General features: G+C 46.9%; 1 protein-coding gene across 3 annotated transcripts in view; it reads left to right on the forward strand.

Moving 5' to 3' along the window:
* LOC144107175 (uncharacterized) overlaps window positions 1-17,413 on the forward strand; it is a 53,614-nt gene that overhangs the window by 12,042 nt on the left and 24,159 nt on the right. Inside the window, exons 3-5 of one of the 3 annotated variants that reach the window (XR_013309242.1) lie at window positions 1,400-1,716; window positions 4,233-9,114; window positions 9,469-12,689. Coding sequence is in view for 1 of the 3 variants with exons in the window: in XM_077640173.1 (XP_077496299.1) it covers window positions 1,400-1,716; window positions 4,233-5,220 (1,305 nt within the window). In the remaining 2 variants the exon portion in view is untranslated. Of the gene's footprint in view, window positions 1-1,399; window positions 1,717-4,232; window positions 12,690-17,413 lie in introns of those variants that run through there. The other 2 variants (XR_013309243.1, XM_077640173.1) reach the window with 2 other exon arrangements.

Raw genomic sequence — 17,413 nt, forward strand, 5'->3', positions numbered from 1 at the left:
CACGAAATAATGGTGAGTTCGGATATATCGTTTCTCGAAGATGTAGGCTTTTATCTAATTTTTGAACATCACTGATTCAAAGTTCTTTTACTTGTGATATAGATGTGCATGATAGATGTGCATGCCTTTGTAGCTTAGTTTAAACGTTTCAGAATAACCAATGAAAAGAATTATTGTAAAAATTTGTTTCGTAGTACCAACGATTGTTGCTGCTTCCGAGCAGAGAAAAGTTCTCTAAATATCTAATTATTTTATTTACCAGATTGCTAAGAGCAGCCACATTACTACGAAACAGAAATGCATGCTTTGGTTAAATCATCAAAATTTAAAACAAGAAAAAGTGTATTTGTACTCTTGAAGGTTTCAGTGGAATTTGTGTAGTGGTGGTGGTCAGAACACCCCTCTTCCGACCAACAGGGAAATATTTCTGAAAGGCGAATGCTCAGAAGGAGTTGCACTGCATCATGTTGCAAGCGGCATGACTGTGCTCAGGTGGGTGCGCTCTTGTCAGAAAAAAATGGAAAGCGCCTGCGTTGATATTTCTGTAACAATGAAAAACTTCGTCTTTTTGTCTTACCCTAGTGTCAAAATGCAGCAGCAAGTACTGCACGCCATACATACCTCTTCCCCCTCCCCCTCCTCACCCTATCCTGTGAGCGCAACCAGCTAAAGGCCGCATTACACAAAGCTAAATTTATGTCACGCCACATAGTCACACCTCGACAACATTTCATTAGGTTAAAGGTAATGTAAGTTTTTGGTTACGACACATCGTGACGTCGAAGCTGACTGCAAGGAGATCCTCCATCCGACTATCTCTTTAAAATGTACGCATCATCACACAACTTAGTTTCAGCTTCTTATTCGTACTATCATTATCGGGCGGTATCTTATTCCGGGTCCTTGCACTGAGAAATACAGGCGTCGAGGGATAACAGTGCACTGACCTTCTTACTGTGAACACATAATTTCCTGTGTACATAATCCTCGCAAGTATATTGCATTTGATGCATGGAACTTGGAACAAGGGCATCAGGGGGCCTCTACATGAGCCGATGTAAAGAACCTCATCGTCCCCGTAACATCTTGATGATAGTACATACAACAAAAAGAATGCAATTTCGACTTCACGTCAGCCCCTCCCGCAGCAGCTATGTATTGCCTTCAGCTACCATTTCACCGTACCACTACCAATAAAGAAATTTCTTGCTCTGTCATTCGCTGGGAGTGCACTAAAGTAACAAATGTCATAGCTTCATGACCAGGGTTATGTCGGCGTCCGCCGGCTGGACGCATAATGAGATCTTCCCATAACGCAGATCTGTCGACGCCATGACCAGAACAGTAGCGAGGACATTCCGAGAGGGGCGCTCTTGAAGAGTGCAGGCGTTGTGTGCAGGTGAGCGACCAGTGCCTGTGGGCGGCATGCAAGGCCATGACCACTGGCCTCGTGCTCATCGTGATCGGTGCCTCGATGGCCACCGTGGGCTTCTACTCGGACCACCTGTCCACCGTCGAAGAGCGGCGCGGCAACAGCACGGTGCGCGTCAAGAACGAGCACCGAGACCGGCACCTGGACAGCCTCACGTACCTGGGGCCCCTGGTCATGGGTCTCGGAGGCTTCATCATCGTCGCCACCTGCGTCATGACGTTCGAGGCGCGCGACACCTCGTCCTCATCCGCCAAGCTCGTCTCCGCCTGGTTCAAGAGGAGCAGGTGCGTACTGCCTCTAGAACACATTGCCACAGGTGTCGGCTGCTACATCCCGCTGCTTCCGAAGAAAACTGCGCTGCCCGATATCTGTATTGATACAAGAGAGGCAGTAATAAATATGGTGTTACCGTATTTTCGCGGGTATAACCCATCCCTGCATACAACCAGCACCCCTAGATTCGACACTCACGACAGGGAAAAAAATTATCCCCTCGTAAAACCCGCCTTGAAAGAAGTCCAACCAAGCACTTTAATAATTTTGCACAGGCCATGATCTATTTGTTGTCTAAATAATATTTTATTATAGAAGCTGGTTGTAACGCTCGATTCATAGCATTAGAATATCACTATCGTTGATGTCTTCCGACACATCTGCTGTCAAAGGTATCTTCTGCGCCGTCCAGGCTGTTCTAACTACGCGCTTCCTGAAGCACTTGCCCATCATGTCAGACAGGATTGACAACAGGGCGGTGTCTGGCCTTCGAACACGGCCCGTTAGTGTTAGCACGTAAATTCCCCCGGCCATGTATTTACCATACAGCCAGTTCGCGTGTGCCTTCAACGGCTTTTTGAGGAAGACGTATAATGGTTGGAGCATGGAAGTAATGCCACCAGCGGTGATGACGGGGCCTTCACTTTTCTCCACGACGCAAGCTTTCAACACATCCGTACAATGGCCCCGCCCTTACAAAATTTCTTTAAAGAATCTGTAGATTGTCCATAGACTTTTGTCCATAAAGTCTGTAGACTGTCTATAAACGAGTCTTAGAGAATAGTATATAGTCAATACAAATCCTACAGACAGTTTGTAGACAATATATAGATTTATGGACATACACTTTTAGTGGACCTCTGTCTATAGATAGTATATAGACGGTGAATAAACGAAAGTAGATATCTGTAGGAGGGCATAGAGTATGTAGGAAGTCTACAGACTGTCTATAGACCACCTTTATAAGGGCGGAACAAGTCTATGACAAGCATCGGCCGACATATGGCACCTGGTCCCTGTTCTGAAACTGATTTTTATCTATAGCCAGTGACGATGTCGCTTATCATCCACAAGTTCTCTGCCCTCACAAAAATACCGGTAAGAACGAAGTGCACGGCACCATCCTAAGCTTAAGTACGACGCAGACGGAACTGTGTGCCACCGCCCTCACGGCTGCCTCCTTCAGACTTCATAGTGCAGCGCAAGTTGCTGTTCCCGCCAGGAAGAACGCTAACAAACTTCGTTCACGTTATCGATGGGTGACAACAAGCAGTTCCGATCCTTGCGAGGCCCGAACAGTACCGTGAAGCTGAACCCCCTCAGAAATCCGCATACAACCAGCGCCCTCCCTTTTTGTTCACAATTTTTCAAATTTTGTTGCCGGTTGTATGCGAGAAAATATGGTTTACAGGACTATCGAGGAACGAAAAATATTAATTTAAGCTAAGAAAAAGCGGAGGTCGAAGAGCAGTGTAAATAAATACGGCGAACGCCAGCGCTGTGCTCTTGTAATAGTGCATTCCCTGCTAGCCTCTTAACTCCTAATCTAGCATCCAAGAATACTCTCATCGCCAGCGTGATGATTGTGTCGCTAAAGAAAATGTATACATACGTGGTTTACGAGGGTTTAACGTCCCAAAGCGACGAAAGTGAAGGGCTCCGGAAATTTCGACCACTTGGGGTTCTTTAACGTGCACTGACATCGCACATTACACGGGCCTCTAGAATTTAGGCTCCATCGAAATTCGACCGCCGCGGCCGGGATCGAACCCACGTCTTATTAGCTGCGGTTGCGGCCGTTTTAAAGCCGCCTCGTCATGTAAGCTGGACTTGAAAATAAAAATTGGTTGTCGGGGAAAGGAAATAGCGCAGTAACTGTCTCGCATATCGGCGGAGACCTGAACCGCGCCATAAGGGAAGGAATAAAAGAGGGACTGAGAGAAGAAAGGGAGAGAGAGGTGCCGTAGTGGAGGGCTCCGGAATAATTTCGATCACCTGGGGATCTTTAACGTGCACTGACATCGCACAGCACATGGGTGTCTTCGCGTTTCGCCTGCATCCCATTTAACGTTTTCGGAACGCTATACAGATATGCTAACTGAATTAGTTGCTTGCGTCACGCGGTCGTAATTTTTACCAAGACCGCTTTCATGCTGAGGATAAACTAAAATTCTCTAATAACTTTCACTCTGCAGCTTGCTGATGGTGTAGAACTTTATTCCGTGGAGTACCTGATCGTCCGGGAAATGAAAGTTATTACTAACAGCTTAGTTCCATTGTTAACGTTTCTCTTTCTCCCTTGGTGCTTCGAGACCTAAAACGCCGTCCGCTTCAAAAAAAAAAAAGAAGCGCCGAGGAGAGACAAGATCATTTGAGCAGTTCTAATTAGGGTCAAACAGTAGGCTCAGAGCAAGGGTGCATCGGCACTTCAGTAAACCAATGCGTAGTCAATGCAGGATGGCGTTCCCATGGTCCCGCATGGCTCTCTCTCCCCTGACACACATCGTGCTCCGACCACGTGGCGCAGGTCGTACGTGGCCCCTCGACCCGAGATCAGCTGCCAGGGAACGAGCGTGAGCGACGTTTCCTGGGAACGCTTCCTGCCTGGCACCCGGCACAACTCGACCGTGACGGAGGCAGACCGGTCGGCCGTCACCAGCGCGCTCATCAGCTTCAGCAAGAACCTGCAGAGCAGCTTCGAGTCGGGACGGCTTCCCGGCCCCGGCGGCGTAGGGGCCGCGACGCCGGGCGGAGGCGCTGAAGGATCCGCCACGGGCAGTCCGCGGGACAGGCTGCATCGGTGCCAGTCCGACCCGAACGTCGTCGGGCTCGGTGTGCCGGGAGGCTCACCCACATTCCGCGAAGCGGCCACGCCCACTTCGCCGCTCAGAAAACGCGAGGAGGCCGAGCGCGAGTGTTTCCTCAAGCCTCCGGCTAATCCTCAGCTTCTGAGGCCTCGGCCATTCAACGTGTCTCCGCACGACTACCGAAAAGTCGTGTCCGTGGACTGCGCCTCGCCCCCCGTGCTGGAAGCGCCCACAGCTCTCGGGGACAGCCATCCGGCCCAGTCCACGTCCTCCCACGGCTCGATGGCCATGGACGTCTACCTTCCTGAGGGTTCGGTCACGCTCAAGGTCAAGACCAAGAAGCACCAGCGCGACGTCTCCCCTACTGCGGCCGCCAGCGGTGGCGCCACAGTCCCCGGAGGGAGTAGGAAAGGCCGCAGGTCATCGGGTACTTCGAGCAGGAAACTGTCCAGGGGTGATGTGGAATCGGGCGACAGCCACTGTTCCACCGAGTCGGACACGTCGCCGAGGAAGTCCCGGACGTCCACGCCGCGAAAGTCGGACGCCCATTCGCTGCGTCGAACGTCGACGAGCGCCTCGACCAGCCCGCGCCAAAGCCAGAGTGACGTGGCGAGAAGTTCCGTCCTGACGGCGACCAAGTCGGCGACCATGAAGCGCCACCCGTTCATGAGGCAGAAGGCGCTTGACTCTCACCACGCCGATTGCTGAATGCCAGCACGGTTTGTCGTGGTGGCGTGGGGCACAGGCACGAAGGATTTTGTAAACTGTTCACCGCTTGCTTGCTTTCTGATCTGGAGCAGAGACCGCCATCCAGCAATTTTTCATTCGATAATTATAGTTTTTGGCGCATTTCTCGCTTCAGTAGTGTTTAGAACGCAATACAGGCTCTGTCCGAAAGCGTGAGGTGGCCGCCAATTAGGACAAGGAAGTGATGCCATCATTCTTACTTTGAACGCTTTGCATGAACAGTGATTATATTAGCATTATGTTCTCCAGCATGATAGGTGCTTTCCGTCCCTTCTTACTCATCAAAAACCTGCATAAACTCATTAAAATGATACAGACTAGACAAGGTTACTGACTGATCAGACAAGCGATTAGTGAAATCTTAATACTAGTGCCAGGTGCCAGTTTTCACATGAGCAGTGCTTATATGAGAATTTTGTTCTCTCGCACGACAGGTGCAGACAATATCTTAAAGTGAACTATTGCGATTATCTCGTGACCAGTACGGCATTATGTGGGATTACGAATCATCACCGCCGTGTTCCATCTCGTCGTGTTCAGCTTAAAAATAATTGTCATGCCATAACTAAATCATGAGTGCTAAATTATTGTCATTGAGATCTCAAGTTCTTGAGATGCTGTGATGTTAACTGCATCACTTTTCCCTGCAGAACTTAACGTTAAGTAGTTCAGTACGATTTCTGCTCGGGATTAGGGAGCAAAGAAGCGGTCAGTTTCTGCGTTAGCCTGTCTCAGTAAGAATGTGCAGCACTGTGAAAGCAGAGCACGTTTCAGCTATAGTTGTGTTCAAAATTCGCAGAGCTGTTCGCGTGTGTGTGTGACTGTGGCGAAAAAGAAAATCCCTTCATTAACTGTGCAGCAGAACTTCTGAGAACCGAGTGACCAGCACTGTGGGAGAAAGGGAGAAAAATTATGAAGAGAACGTCGATAGTGAAAAATAACAGGATGAATGGAGGAAAATTCTAACGAATTGGATGTCTGGGGTGAATTGCGAAGCCCCTATCTGCTGTAAGGTTAGCATGAAAACTTTTACTTATTGGAATGCCTCACCCTGATAAGACAACATAAGACTCTGTTGGAGACCGACAGCCAACACTCAGTAAGGAACACCCACGCAAACACACACGAGGCTAAGACTCTAAATGAATAGAGATGCAGAACCAATTTTCATAGCGTTAATCGACTCAGATGTAGGCCATTTGCAAGGTACAGGTAGCGGCAATGCGAAAAAAGGACACAGGGACCGTGGTCTCAGCGCGTCGCGAAGCGCTGCCGCCGACATATGGGACGAATGGGCGGCGGCAGGCGCATGGGTAAAAAGGGCTACCAGCCGTACCAGTGTTCCCTTTCATATTGCAGCTGCATGTACAGCTAAGCTCGCAAGCCTATATGTTCTGAGGGTTCGCCCTCTTTCACACCTTCCCCATGGCACGGTTCAGGTGTCAACCCAGAAAGAAACACTCGCTTACTACGCCTTTCCTTTCCCCGTCCCACTCGTCACTCTCCACACATGAATGGGTAGTACCCACATGTGTATTGGTCCTTAGTATTGGAATGAACCAAATTCCTCTAAAACGGGGATGCTTAACCTGTGGGGTGTTTGTATCTAAAACGGTTTTCGCCTTCATACCCTCCCAGTAACGCGATTTGCCAGTGTATACGGGCGTCAACATACAATGCGAGCAGCTTTGTGACTTTTGTCCTTCGGGTAGCTGGCGTCGACTCTGCCGCTTAGAATGTTGGTTTGTTTTATCGAGAAACCGCTAGGTGCGAATGGACGCGTGTGTTGTGAAAAGGAACATCATACTGTGTGTCTATGACATTCATGTCTTGAACGCACCATGTGAGCGGAGAGCGATGTGTCCACAGCGCATTTCTGCCGACTGGACTGCAGTGTCAAGTTTGTGTGGTGGTGATAGCGTGTTGCCCTTGGGAACCAATGCGTCGGACTTGAGAGGGGGTAACGTATCCCTCGCAGCGACGACAGCGCTGCCACCATGTACTGCAACGCGAGAAAAGCTAGGTGCGTGTTCGACGGGGACGACGTACTTTACCCCTCTTTACGGACACCTTTGTCTCTGCCACTGCGTCAACGTCGGAAGTGCTTGCCGGTGCTCCTGTCCCAAAAGCGATCGGTGCGTTAGTGAGACCAGAGGCACCCAATCAGGGTCCGCAGGTTTCCCCACATTTCAATCAAACCAATCAAACAGTGTCTTTCGTTTTGCATGATACCAGCAAGGATCGTGTTTTAGATGACGCGTTATTGAGGCGCTGACAATTCACAGCGCTGCTAATGTTGATATTGGTCTGGAGTCTGGGCGTTAGCTGCTACTCGTGCATTCCAGCGACGTCGAGCTCGCCACTCAGCGAATATCAGATACGCACATTATGGGCTGGTGCTCACGTTTTTTAATAGCCACGTTTATAAGTTTTGAGCAGTGTGGAATGATCGCCTCTATTGTTTTCACATGTATCACACCTCCAACAAACATGTTTTTATTGGAGTTACCATACTGACACCACAAACAGCGAATGAGTTATTTTATGTGACATAGCAGTACATTTAGCTCTAGTGAGATATTTGGGTTCTTCAGCCTAGGCAAATACACTGTAGACCATGAAATTTATTCCTAGGCACAGTTTATTTCGCTGAAACCGAAAGCAAACTCCTGGTTTAGTGAAGTGTTTGAAGAGGCCGCAAAGTTTTGTTATGTGTAGTATTTCGATAAGAACAAAAGGCATGTAAAAACTTTTTGTATTGACAACTTTAACGTTATGAAAAACAATTTATTTTGAATGCAATGGTAGCATATCGAGAATATTCAGATTTAAAGCACTTAGCATGTTTGGACTGCCATGCATCAACGAATGCAATAATCTAAATAAAACATTTCCTTTCAATCCATGGATTAAAGCAAACAAACTAGCACAAAATAAAGTTGGGATCTTAATGTTGTCAAAGCCATTCAGGTAGTGATACTGCAGGAATACTTATTTGAAGAATTCAACAATGTGGTATTGATTCGTTGTTTAATCCAACCAGACCCAGAGAATCTTACAGATCAAGTACAGTATAAGCTCGATAAGAAACGTCGCAGATTCGTACCTTGTGGCCTGTTTAGATCTTTGAAGTAGCTGCAGAAACGCAACTTAGAAAAGTGTCTGCGATATTTTTAACCCAGAGTTTAACTTAGAATCTTTGCACGTCTAACACAATATCATCCCCAAGGCTAATTTCATGCCCTTCATTTACGGTGAGAATGCTCAAAGTTTCTTTATATAAAATGCGATGTATGACTGGCAAAATCCCCCACATGTATTCGTTAGTTACTGCTCTGAACTCAGTTAAGCCTGGTAACAAGTACTTCACATCTACACGTCGGTGCCACAGCGTTTTCCAACATTGAGAATTTTGTTCATTCGGGGAATGAAAACATTTTTTTTTTCACGTTTATGAGGAGGATTTAGGGGTACTTCAGTTAAGCTACAGGGTATACAGTTTACAATCTGTAGGAACAAGTAAGGATGCTGTCTTTCAAACAAAGAATCGTACAAATAATTCACAGGTCATGTTCAGGTACTTTAGTTATCTAAATTAAAGCACAGCTTACTATCATACACCAACTGATCATATCCATCCTGTAAGTTATAGAGGTGCCACGGTGTCTGTATAGTACCATATAGTTGCTACACAGGCATTTTATCATGTCGAAACATACAGCAATTCTTATCACATCTACCAAAAAGTATTCCACTCAATGTGCCTATCGATCTTTCGTTATTAATGAATGCCTGGAAGCTCCACAGAACCTGTAGTCGAGGGTTTGACGGCATACCGTCTGGTCAGGAATCATGGTGATGCAGATTGCTGGTCACTGGCCAAAGTCAAAAGATGACTTTGTGCAAGAATGTGCAAGAGCATGTGCAAGAATCCGGCCACGAGATTAACTGGGATCAAGTAAAGATATTGACAACAGAAAAGAACACATCATCACGGCAGAATCTTGAGTCCCTTGTCATACAGACATCGTCTAACACATTAAACAGGAACGACGGAACTCTACATCCTATCTATGCTAAATCATTAAAAACGCTACTGGGTGCTACAAAAGAACGGATCCGTGCGCCGATTGCTTCATAGTGAACAAGAGAGCCGTACGTAGTGGTCCCGAAACGTCTTTTCATCTTTTGACTTTGGCCAGTGACCAGCAATCTGCATCTCCACAGAACCTGGAGAGGAATCGCAAAATGTACAGCATTGCGTGCACTCCTCATGTCATGCCTCAGTATAGGTCAGGCACGCACACTTCCTAAGTCGTCGCAGTGTAAACCTCTTGTGAAACCCTCAGCTGTCAGTACTCCGTGCCAGCGCAACGGTAAAAAATGCCACACTCAGTCCGAGAGGTTTTTTATGTTTGTACGGCGGAGCGCAAATGGCTGAGTAATTATTGTGATACGGTGCTATGCTCAGTTAAGAAAAAATGGCTATGCTCACTGATTATTACCAGACTCGGCAGGTGTTCATGCATTAGCATTCGCTGTCACTTGCAGAATGTGCCGTTTTGATCAGAAGTCTTAAGGCCAAAGGTTTTTTTACTTCAGACGCATAACAGAGCCATTACGGAACTATTAAAGACCGAAGGACATTTAAATATTAGCAGAAGGTTTCTTTTTGGGGTAGAGAAACTTCCTGCTTGATTTGTGTTTTGAATGATCCGCGACACGGAGCATTCTAAGACCATTCATTTCGCCGCAGCTGAATGTTGTGGCCTTAAGACTTTTGAAAAAGACTGCACATTAATATAAAAGAAGAGAAATTCTGGTTAAGGACGAACGGAAACCTAAAACCCTTTACGTCACCTTTGCCAAATATCTATTACATGATATTTATTTTAGAACGCCAGAAACAATGTACCACCCTCGGTTTTTTTCCTTCTTTCATGCACATTACCAGCAAATTTTGTTTCCCTTGTCGTTTCCTAATCACAGTGCGATAAGTCAGGAGCACAAGTATCTCCCACAACGATGCATATGTTTATGAATGCTCTCAGTGTCACAACTACCCTTAGTTCGAACTATTTTAGTTCGAAGGCGATATTTTGGTAAATGTTCTTCCTCTCTTTACAACCCTAAATTAAGGTTTTGCATAGGCGGGTTTCGTCTGAATTGTTCTCCGTAAAGCAGACCGTACCATAACTTTCCATGCAAAAACAAGCCTCCAAACATCCTACGTGAAAATTGGTAAGGTAGATTCATCGGTTGTGAAGACGAAGTATTTTAACTGAAAACAAATCTGGGGTGTTGCACGCAAGATAAACGCGGTACTTGAGAGAGCCAACCACGAGAAATGTTTTGATCTAGTTGATCAAGCTGTTCTAGACAATTAATAATGTGCCGAATGCCTCCAAAAATCGAATGATGATGCATAATAGCTGTGTAGTGAATGATGCGGTGTTCCCCGACGGTGTGTGTGCCAGTTTGAACAAGTGATACAACCATGTAGTGTGTTTTATGCATCGTTCCTTGTATGTTCGTTGGTTACGTGTTGAGCGTAATAATGGCGGTCAGGCCGGAAGCGACGTAGCGGAAGTGGCATGTGATTAACGCGTTCTAGTCGCCTTCCCTCACAACAACTAGAACTTTTTACCTCACAGCACATAGAGTTGTTCGTATTTTTCCCTTCTATCACGTAATCCGGAATAACGGCGACATTACTGTTTGCCAGCCTTTCTGATGGTGATATACACGTGTTTTCAGCGCACAGCCTCAACCCGTAGCAATACACTGGCGCACAGCGCGCCCTGCCTTCCTCGCAAGTATATGCCCTCGACCAAGTGTTCTTCGCCCTCGTATGTTTTAGGACCTGCTGTGATCAATAGAGAAATGACGCGAAAGTCATGATGATGTTTTAGCTCAGAAGCGGTTTAAAACGCTGTGAAGGTGCACAATTTCAAGTAGGTTGTCGTGAAGAGGAGTACGCGCGACCGAACCTAAACGCTGGTACCCCAATTATTGGCGTGTCATATTAACATAGCGATCATTCTTCCTTTTGTATTCGGAAAAAACACTCATTGCGAAAATTGAGAAAGCAGAATACCATTGAGGAAAACTTGGCGCAGATTAACACAGGACTGGAGGGAGAAACACGCACACACACACGAGCGCTCGTGTGTGTGTGCGTGTTTCTTTCTCCCGTCCTGTGTTATTCTGCGCAAAGTTTTCCTGAATATGTCGCTGCACCAACTGGTCCAACGTTCTGCTCTACGGAATACCATATTGCAGTTAGACGATGCTGTCAGTTTCGTAATGACTCACTGCATTATGTTGACTGGCACGAGCCACAACTATGAGCAGCCTTGAATGGCGTCATTTCCAGTTTACCCACTCTTCGCCGAGTCTTAGCTTTCCCAGCCAACGACTCGATAGTATAACAATCATAATACAACATAATTAGGTGCCGAAGTTTGTGCGTGGTTTAACAAGCACAATAGATGGCCGACTGTCCCTAATAGCCACAGCCTCAAAAAATTGCAAAAATAAAAATGGAGCAAAGTCACATCAGATAGGCAATGCCAAAAATTGGCTCTTTCACACAAGCTGCCCTAAATATAATTTTGCTGAATTTTATTGATACCTTCTTTTTTTTTCTCTAAGAGAGATCCTGGGTACTTTAAAAAACAACATTTTTTTGATGAACGCCCAAGTGAATTTTAACGGTTGTTTATTATAGGGAAGAAAAGCGTAATTTCTACACCGTTAACAAATTCTGGTAGTAAATGGAGACGAGGTCATGACAATCAGCGGCACGCGTATGCAATCATAAATGGTTAGTGCACTTTCAAAAGGCCTTGGTCAAGTCAGTTATAGTTTGGAAGCTATGGCTGGAGAACGAAACAAAATTCGCGCAATGAATGGACACGCTAGCTTGCGTTTTAGCTTAATTCTGAACCAGCAGCATCCACCGTCAGTTTGGATAAGCGTCTAGGAAAATTATTTCCCACGATATGCTGCGACGAAGTGCAAATATAATCTCTAGCACCTACGCGTTGGTGAGACGGCTCAATAATATTTATTGTCTCTCGTGGTATACAGGCCTGCGACATTAGCCCACTTTGATCGTGCGTATACCATAAATCTTCGTGAAAGGTTCAAAGTTGGGGAATTTCGTCTGATGCCTATAATTCGGTCAGAAGAAACAATATGAGACCTTTATGTCATCGTGACGTCATCACTACCCACGCCATGTCAAACAGCCACTTATGAGTCATAAAGCACAAGTGTTCATTTTTTTATCCCGCACCCACCGCATTATTGTCAACGCACATACTGCTATTCGTGTATTCGAGAACAGCCTTTTACGCTTCATCAACCGAATCCGTCGCACCATGTAAGATTCTGAATGCAGAAATACATGTCTGATGGTTGCGTTACTCTGGTTGCCTTTCTTTCTAAACAGTTCTCCCTTTCTTGCACATCGCTAGGGGAATGCACATATCTTGCACATTGGTGATACGTGTGCACAAAACAAATTTCCTTCCAGCTTTTGCCCTCGTGAATGAAGCAACTGAGAAGGCTACGCAACTTTCCCCTCCTTATGACAGTCCCGTTCACAGGTCGACCCACACAACACGGGTATGAATATGATGTGGCTATGATGGCGCAATATCAGTCATGAAAGAATAAGAGTGGTAAAAATGCTTAGTGTTTAACAGTGAAGCTATTAGTGGCTCACTTCCGGTGTGAGCGTCGGCGCTGGCGTATAGCACACTACGCGACCAGAGTGGAGGTCACGTGCCCATGACGCCACGGTCACATGACATCACGAATAGTCACATGAAAACTCGAATAGCATCGCTTGTGTTACGTATTACTGAGAAAGCATAACAGAATAATTTTTTTCTTGCTCCTCAGAACCCTCTCACGTGATCCCAGAGTGGTAACGTAATCGAAAGTTGGGCTTCGACAGAAGCACAACTGCGATAAAAGGACGACAATAACACCGGAAATTCTGGAGAGTTTTTTTTTTCGGTATCGTTGGCGTTAAAAAAGAAAAAAAAAGCATCCTGTCTGTTGGGTAGAAAAACGGCAAATCTTTATTTGCTTAAATAATCTCGATGGAGAAGTGTCGTGTGAAGTGACATTAACAGCCATAGATAAGTTGCGTGAAGACAATAAGAGCTACGAGTTCGATCTCTTTCTCTGTCATTTTTTGAATCTAGGTTAGCGCAATTCATCGCTCCCGCTAATGAGTAAATAAACTTCGAAGTTCGTTTACACCTGTGACGCAAAGCGCTGCGCTGTCTCAGAAGGCGCCGGCTGGAGAGCCTGCTCTTCGCTGAGTGCAATACGTTATTAGATGTGTTAGACGAAGACAACATCGCGCGGATGAGTTCGCAATTTCGGGTAAAAGCAAGCCGTCTTTCCTTGACATGGTTTACGCAAAAAACGTACAGTCACTAAAAGACGGAGACAGCACACACACAAGACAGGACTGGCGCCACTGGTGTGTGTTGTCTCCGTCTTTTAACGCTTGTACGTTTTTTGCGTAAACCATGTCATGCTACAACCAACTAGCCTAAATCAAAGTCTTGCTGCGACTTTCCTTGAGTGTAGCGAAAATGCGAAACGTCGATGCAACTGAAATCAAAGTGGTATGTACCACTCCAAAGCGCAGTGGTTTGAAACCGCCCTCTCGTGCAGCGGTTGCTGCTGTCGGCTCGTTCCGCTACTGCGCGACAGCGCCTTGTCATGGACACTTTGCGATGCGCGCTGCCTTTCGTCGCGACCATCAGCAGCAAGAGCATCAGAGTAGCCAAACGACGCACAGGGAATACGGGAATTCATCAAGCGTGATAAGCACCAGCGCGTATGCGAGGTCGAAGTTTGTCGTCACTCCGGCCACTCGGGTAGCGAGGTCGCGTCGCCAGATAGCAGCGCAATCGCGCGGCCCCGCAGCTGCTCGCGCCGCCGGAGCCGTGGTCTTTCCACTTTTGCTCATGCCTGTGCATGTCCCTTTAGTCAAGAAGGGCTTGCCGCTCTACAGTGATTATTCTAAGAGTATTGATTTCTTATACCAAACTCTCTTGCCTAGTCCCAACTGAAAGTTAATGTAGCCAGGAGCGGAAGTTATTTATGCAGAAATTCAGGAGTACATGCGCCTCGAGCTGGTCGTCGGCGAAGTGATGTTAGAAGGAATAAAACTCGAATCTAGTATGACCCAACAATGGCATGGAAGATTATTAGGTAGACCATTAGGTAAACCAGGAAGACCATTAGGTAAACATATAAAAAGTGAAGCGCATGACCTCTAATGGCCTGTATTAAAGATACTGGAGCAAAAGTTTACAGATGAGCAGGCCGCATGCATGGTCGCAAGAACTGTAGCAATGTCAAGCGCCTTCGCGTTAGTGATTCCTGTGAACCCTCATGCGCACGTTACAAGCGTCTCAAGCTATCGGACTTACATTAGCGTTAGGTGGCAGTGTGCAGTGCGTAACATAGTCAGAATGCGCTCGAACAGCATTTATGAATGTGTTTGATCAGAGCTCCTCGCCTGCATTGCCGAACATAATGCACGCCCATCTGGAGCCGGCAACAAGTAGTTGCCGCAAATGCCACCTTGAGCACAGTGACTACCAACATTACTAACAGCACCGCAATAATAAATACGATTGGCAATGCACGCAACTTTTAAGCTGCTGAACTTTCCTTGGCATGCGCATACATCATGTTTTTAGGGGCGCAAGGCCTACACATCGAGCAACGAACAATGCGTGGCTCAAACAAAGTGAAGCGTATACCGTTCATATCGAGCCGCGCCGAACGTAGTTTGCTGCAAAGAAAGCATTCACTTACGCTTTTCAGAAAAATCTTGCCAAGTATGACACGAGCGTCCACTGAAGAAAAGCCGCTTACGTCCCAAAGGCTCTCCAAACAGCTCAATACTGAAATTTTTTCGGACGATTCTGTGTACCCAAAGCATGGAACTCCCGACAGTTTCTTCCCTTTCCCTCCTACGTCGTTGCACATTTGAGCACCGCGCAAGCTCGGCACGGCCCCAGCGCAAAAGTGGAGTCGCTATCCGGCGCACTGCCGCGTCACGGCTCCGATGCGGGCAACGTAACGAAAGCGACCAAAGTGTGTGCCCCAGATCCAGGAATGGCGCCGGCGGCTGCTGCGGAATGAACGATTGAGCGATAGAATGGGGCCACGGCTTTTCAACCATTGGAACGATCAGCCCTCCCGGGGCACGCCAGGGGGACTGGGAAACCGTCTAGTTCAAATGAAGTGACCTTTGATTAACTGCAGGGATTTTAGTCGACTGGATTAGCGGGGCACCTAGCGAGTGAAGTAGGAAACTTTCGAGAATGAGAATAAGTTCTGTCGAGCCGGCCGGCACCTAATGGCATCTAATCGCAGCTAATGGCATCCGCCGAAGGAAACAAAGTTGCCTAGACGGAAAACTGAATCTGCGCTGTTCTGTGTGGGTGCACGGAGCCGTTTCTTAGCGTTTCTATTTCCATTATAATACATATTATTGCTTCACACATCAACGCACAAATTCGTAAGGTACTCGCCTTGGGAAACCAAGGCAGAGCAAGCAAATGGACGACGACAGAGAAAAGACAAAAACACGCGCTGACTTCAGTGCGTGTCAAGTTGGTTCTACGTGATGAACCAACTAGCCCAAACTGCCACTCTTCATCAGTTCGCCACGGCACTCGGTAACACGTTCTACCAATAAAGCGACCCTAGCTGCCACCTCCATTTCGCTTGCGCATATGCAACTGCTATTTGTTATGTACAGAAAGTAAACAAAGTCTGACTACCCGCATCATGAACTAAAAATTCTAACCTGTATTCAATTCAATTCGTTTATTTTCTGAACGGTTACAGACACAACTATGAAGGTCCCCTGGGTTTTCACTCAGCAACTTGACGAAGCCCAGGGGCCATAGTACGAAAGAGCAGCCAACGCAGGTCATAAAACGATTAAAAAAAAGTACACACTCATTAAAGTTGAAAGAACGTTGTCAATAGCAAGTGCAAGCAAGAACAGTCTCGAGAGAATGGCGTCGCACGTCCTAAGATGGCTGCCTCCCTAAAATATTGGCTTGCACAGTAGCGCTGCCAGGACATTTCGGTACTGAGTGAATGCATGAAGAAAAAAGCCAAGGGCCTGTCGAGTGGCACCAACTAAGCAACTAAAGAAAAAGGAATGCGGTCACTGACCATGTCATGAAATTCAAAGACGTTTCGGAACCTCGTACGGGTTCCTTGATCACTGAGCGGGACAAGAAATTGTCGCGACTTATATACGTAACACGTGGCGCAAGGAGCGTGCGTAGATGGGTGGCATGGTTCCTTGCGCCCGGTTCATGGTAGCTGGTGTCCATTGGATGATTAGAGATTCCATCAGCCGCCGAGATGACACGTTCCTTTCCTTCGCGATGACAGTGGCGTGGTCCCAGTCAATCGTATGAGTATGCTCTTGCACATGCTCGGCAATGGCTTTGGTCGTGTGATTATTATTTCTGACGTCACGTTTGTGGTCGTTAAGCCTTCTGGGGAACTTTCCTGTTTCCTAAGCAACTATCACTGCTGCGTGCTGATTCAAAACATAAACGAACGGAAAAGCTTGAAAGATTGGAGGCGAGTCGCAGTCACCGCATGCGCTGAAGCGGCGACGATGACTGCGTGAAACGCAGATGCTCTGACATTTGAGTCACTTTCACGAGTGATGTGCAGGGGGAGTCGATGTAACGCACAATTTTACGCGTTGCCTCGGGTAACCAAGATTCGCCTCAACTCTCACGGCGCACTATCGCTCGTGGCGCGCCGGTTCCTTTATAGCGTGATCGAAACTGCATATCACTCCGACGGAAAGTTTGGCAGAGTTTACTGCATGTTCGGTGCAATGCTCGACCTGAGGCTAGGTCTCGTACTCTACCTCAGGTTCGTCGTGGCTCTCGGAGGATGTTAGCTTGAGTTGGTCGAGAACGGGAGCTAAAAGCAATTCGTGCTTAAAAGCATCGCGGTGACATTTGCTCTGACGTCACAGATATTTTCTCTGCCGTGTGAACTCTGTCTTGTTATGCCGATTCGAAGCCGTCCCCTAGGACTTTATATATATATATTCAATGAAAGTGAACTA

Source organism: Amblyomma americanum, chromosome 10 (genome assembly GCF_052857255.1).
Source record: "Amblyomma americanum isolate KBUSLIRL-KWMA chromosome 10, ASM5285725v1, whole genome shotgun sequence".
Lineage (NCBI taxonomy): Eukaryota > Metazoa > Arthropoda > Arachnida > Ixodida > Ixodidae > Amblyomma > Amblyomma americanum.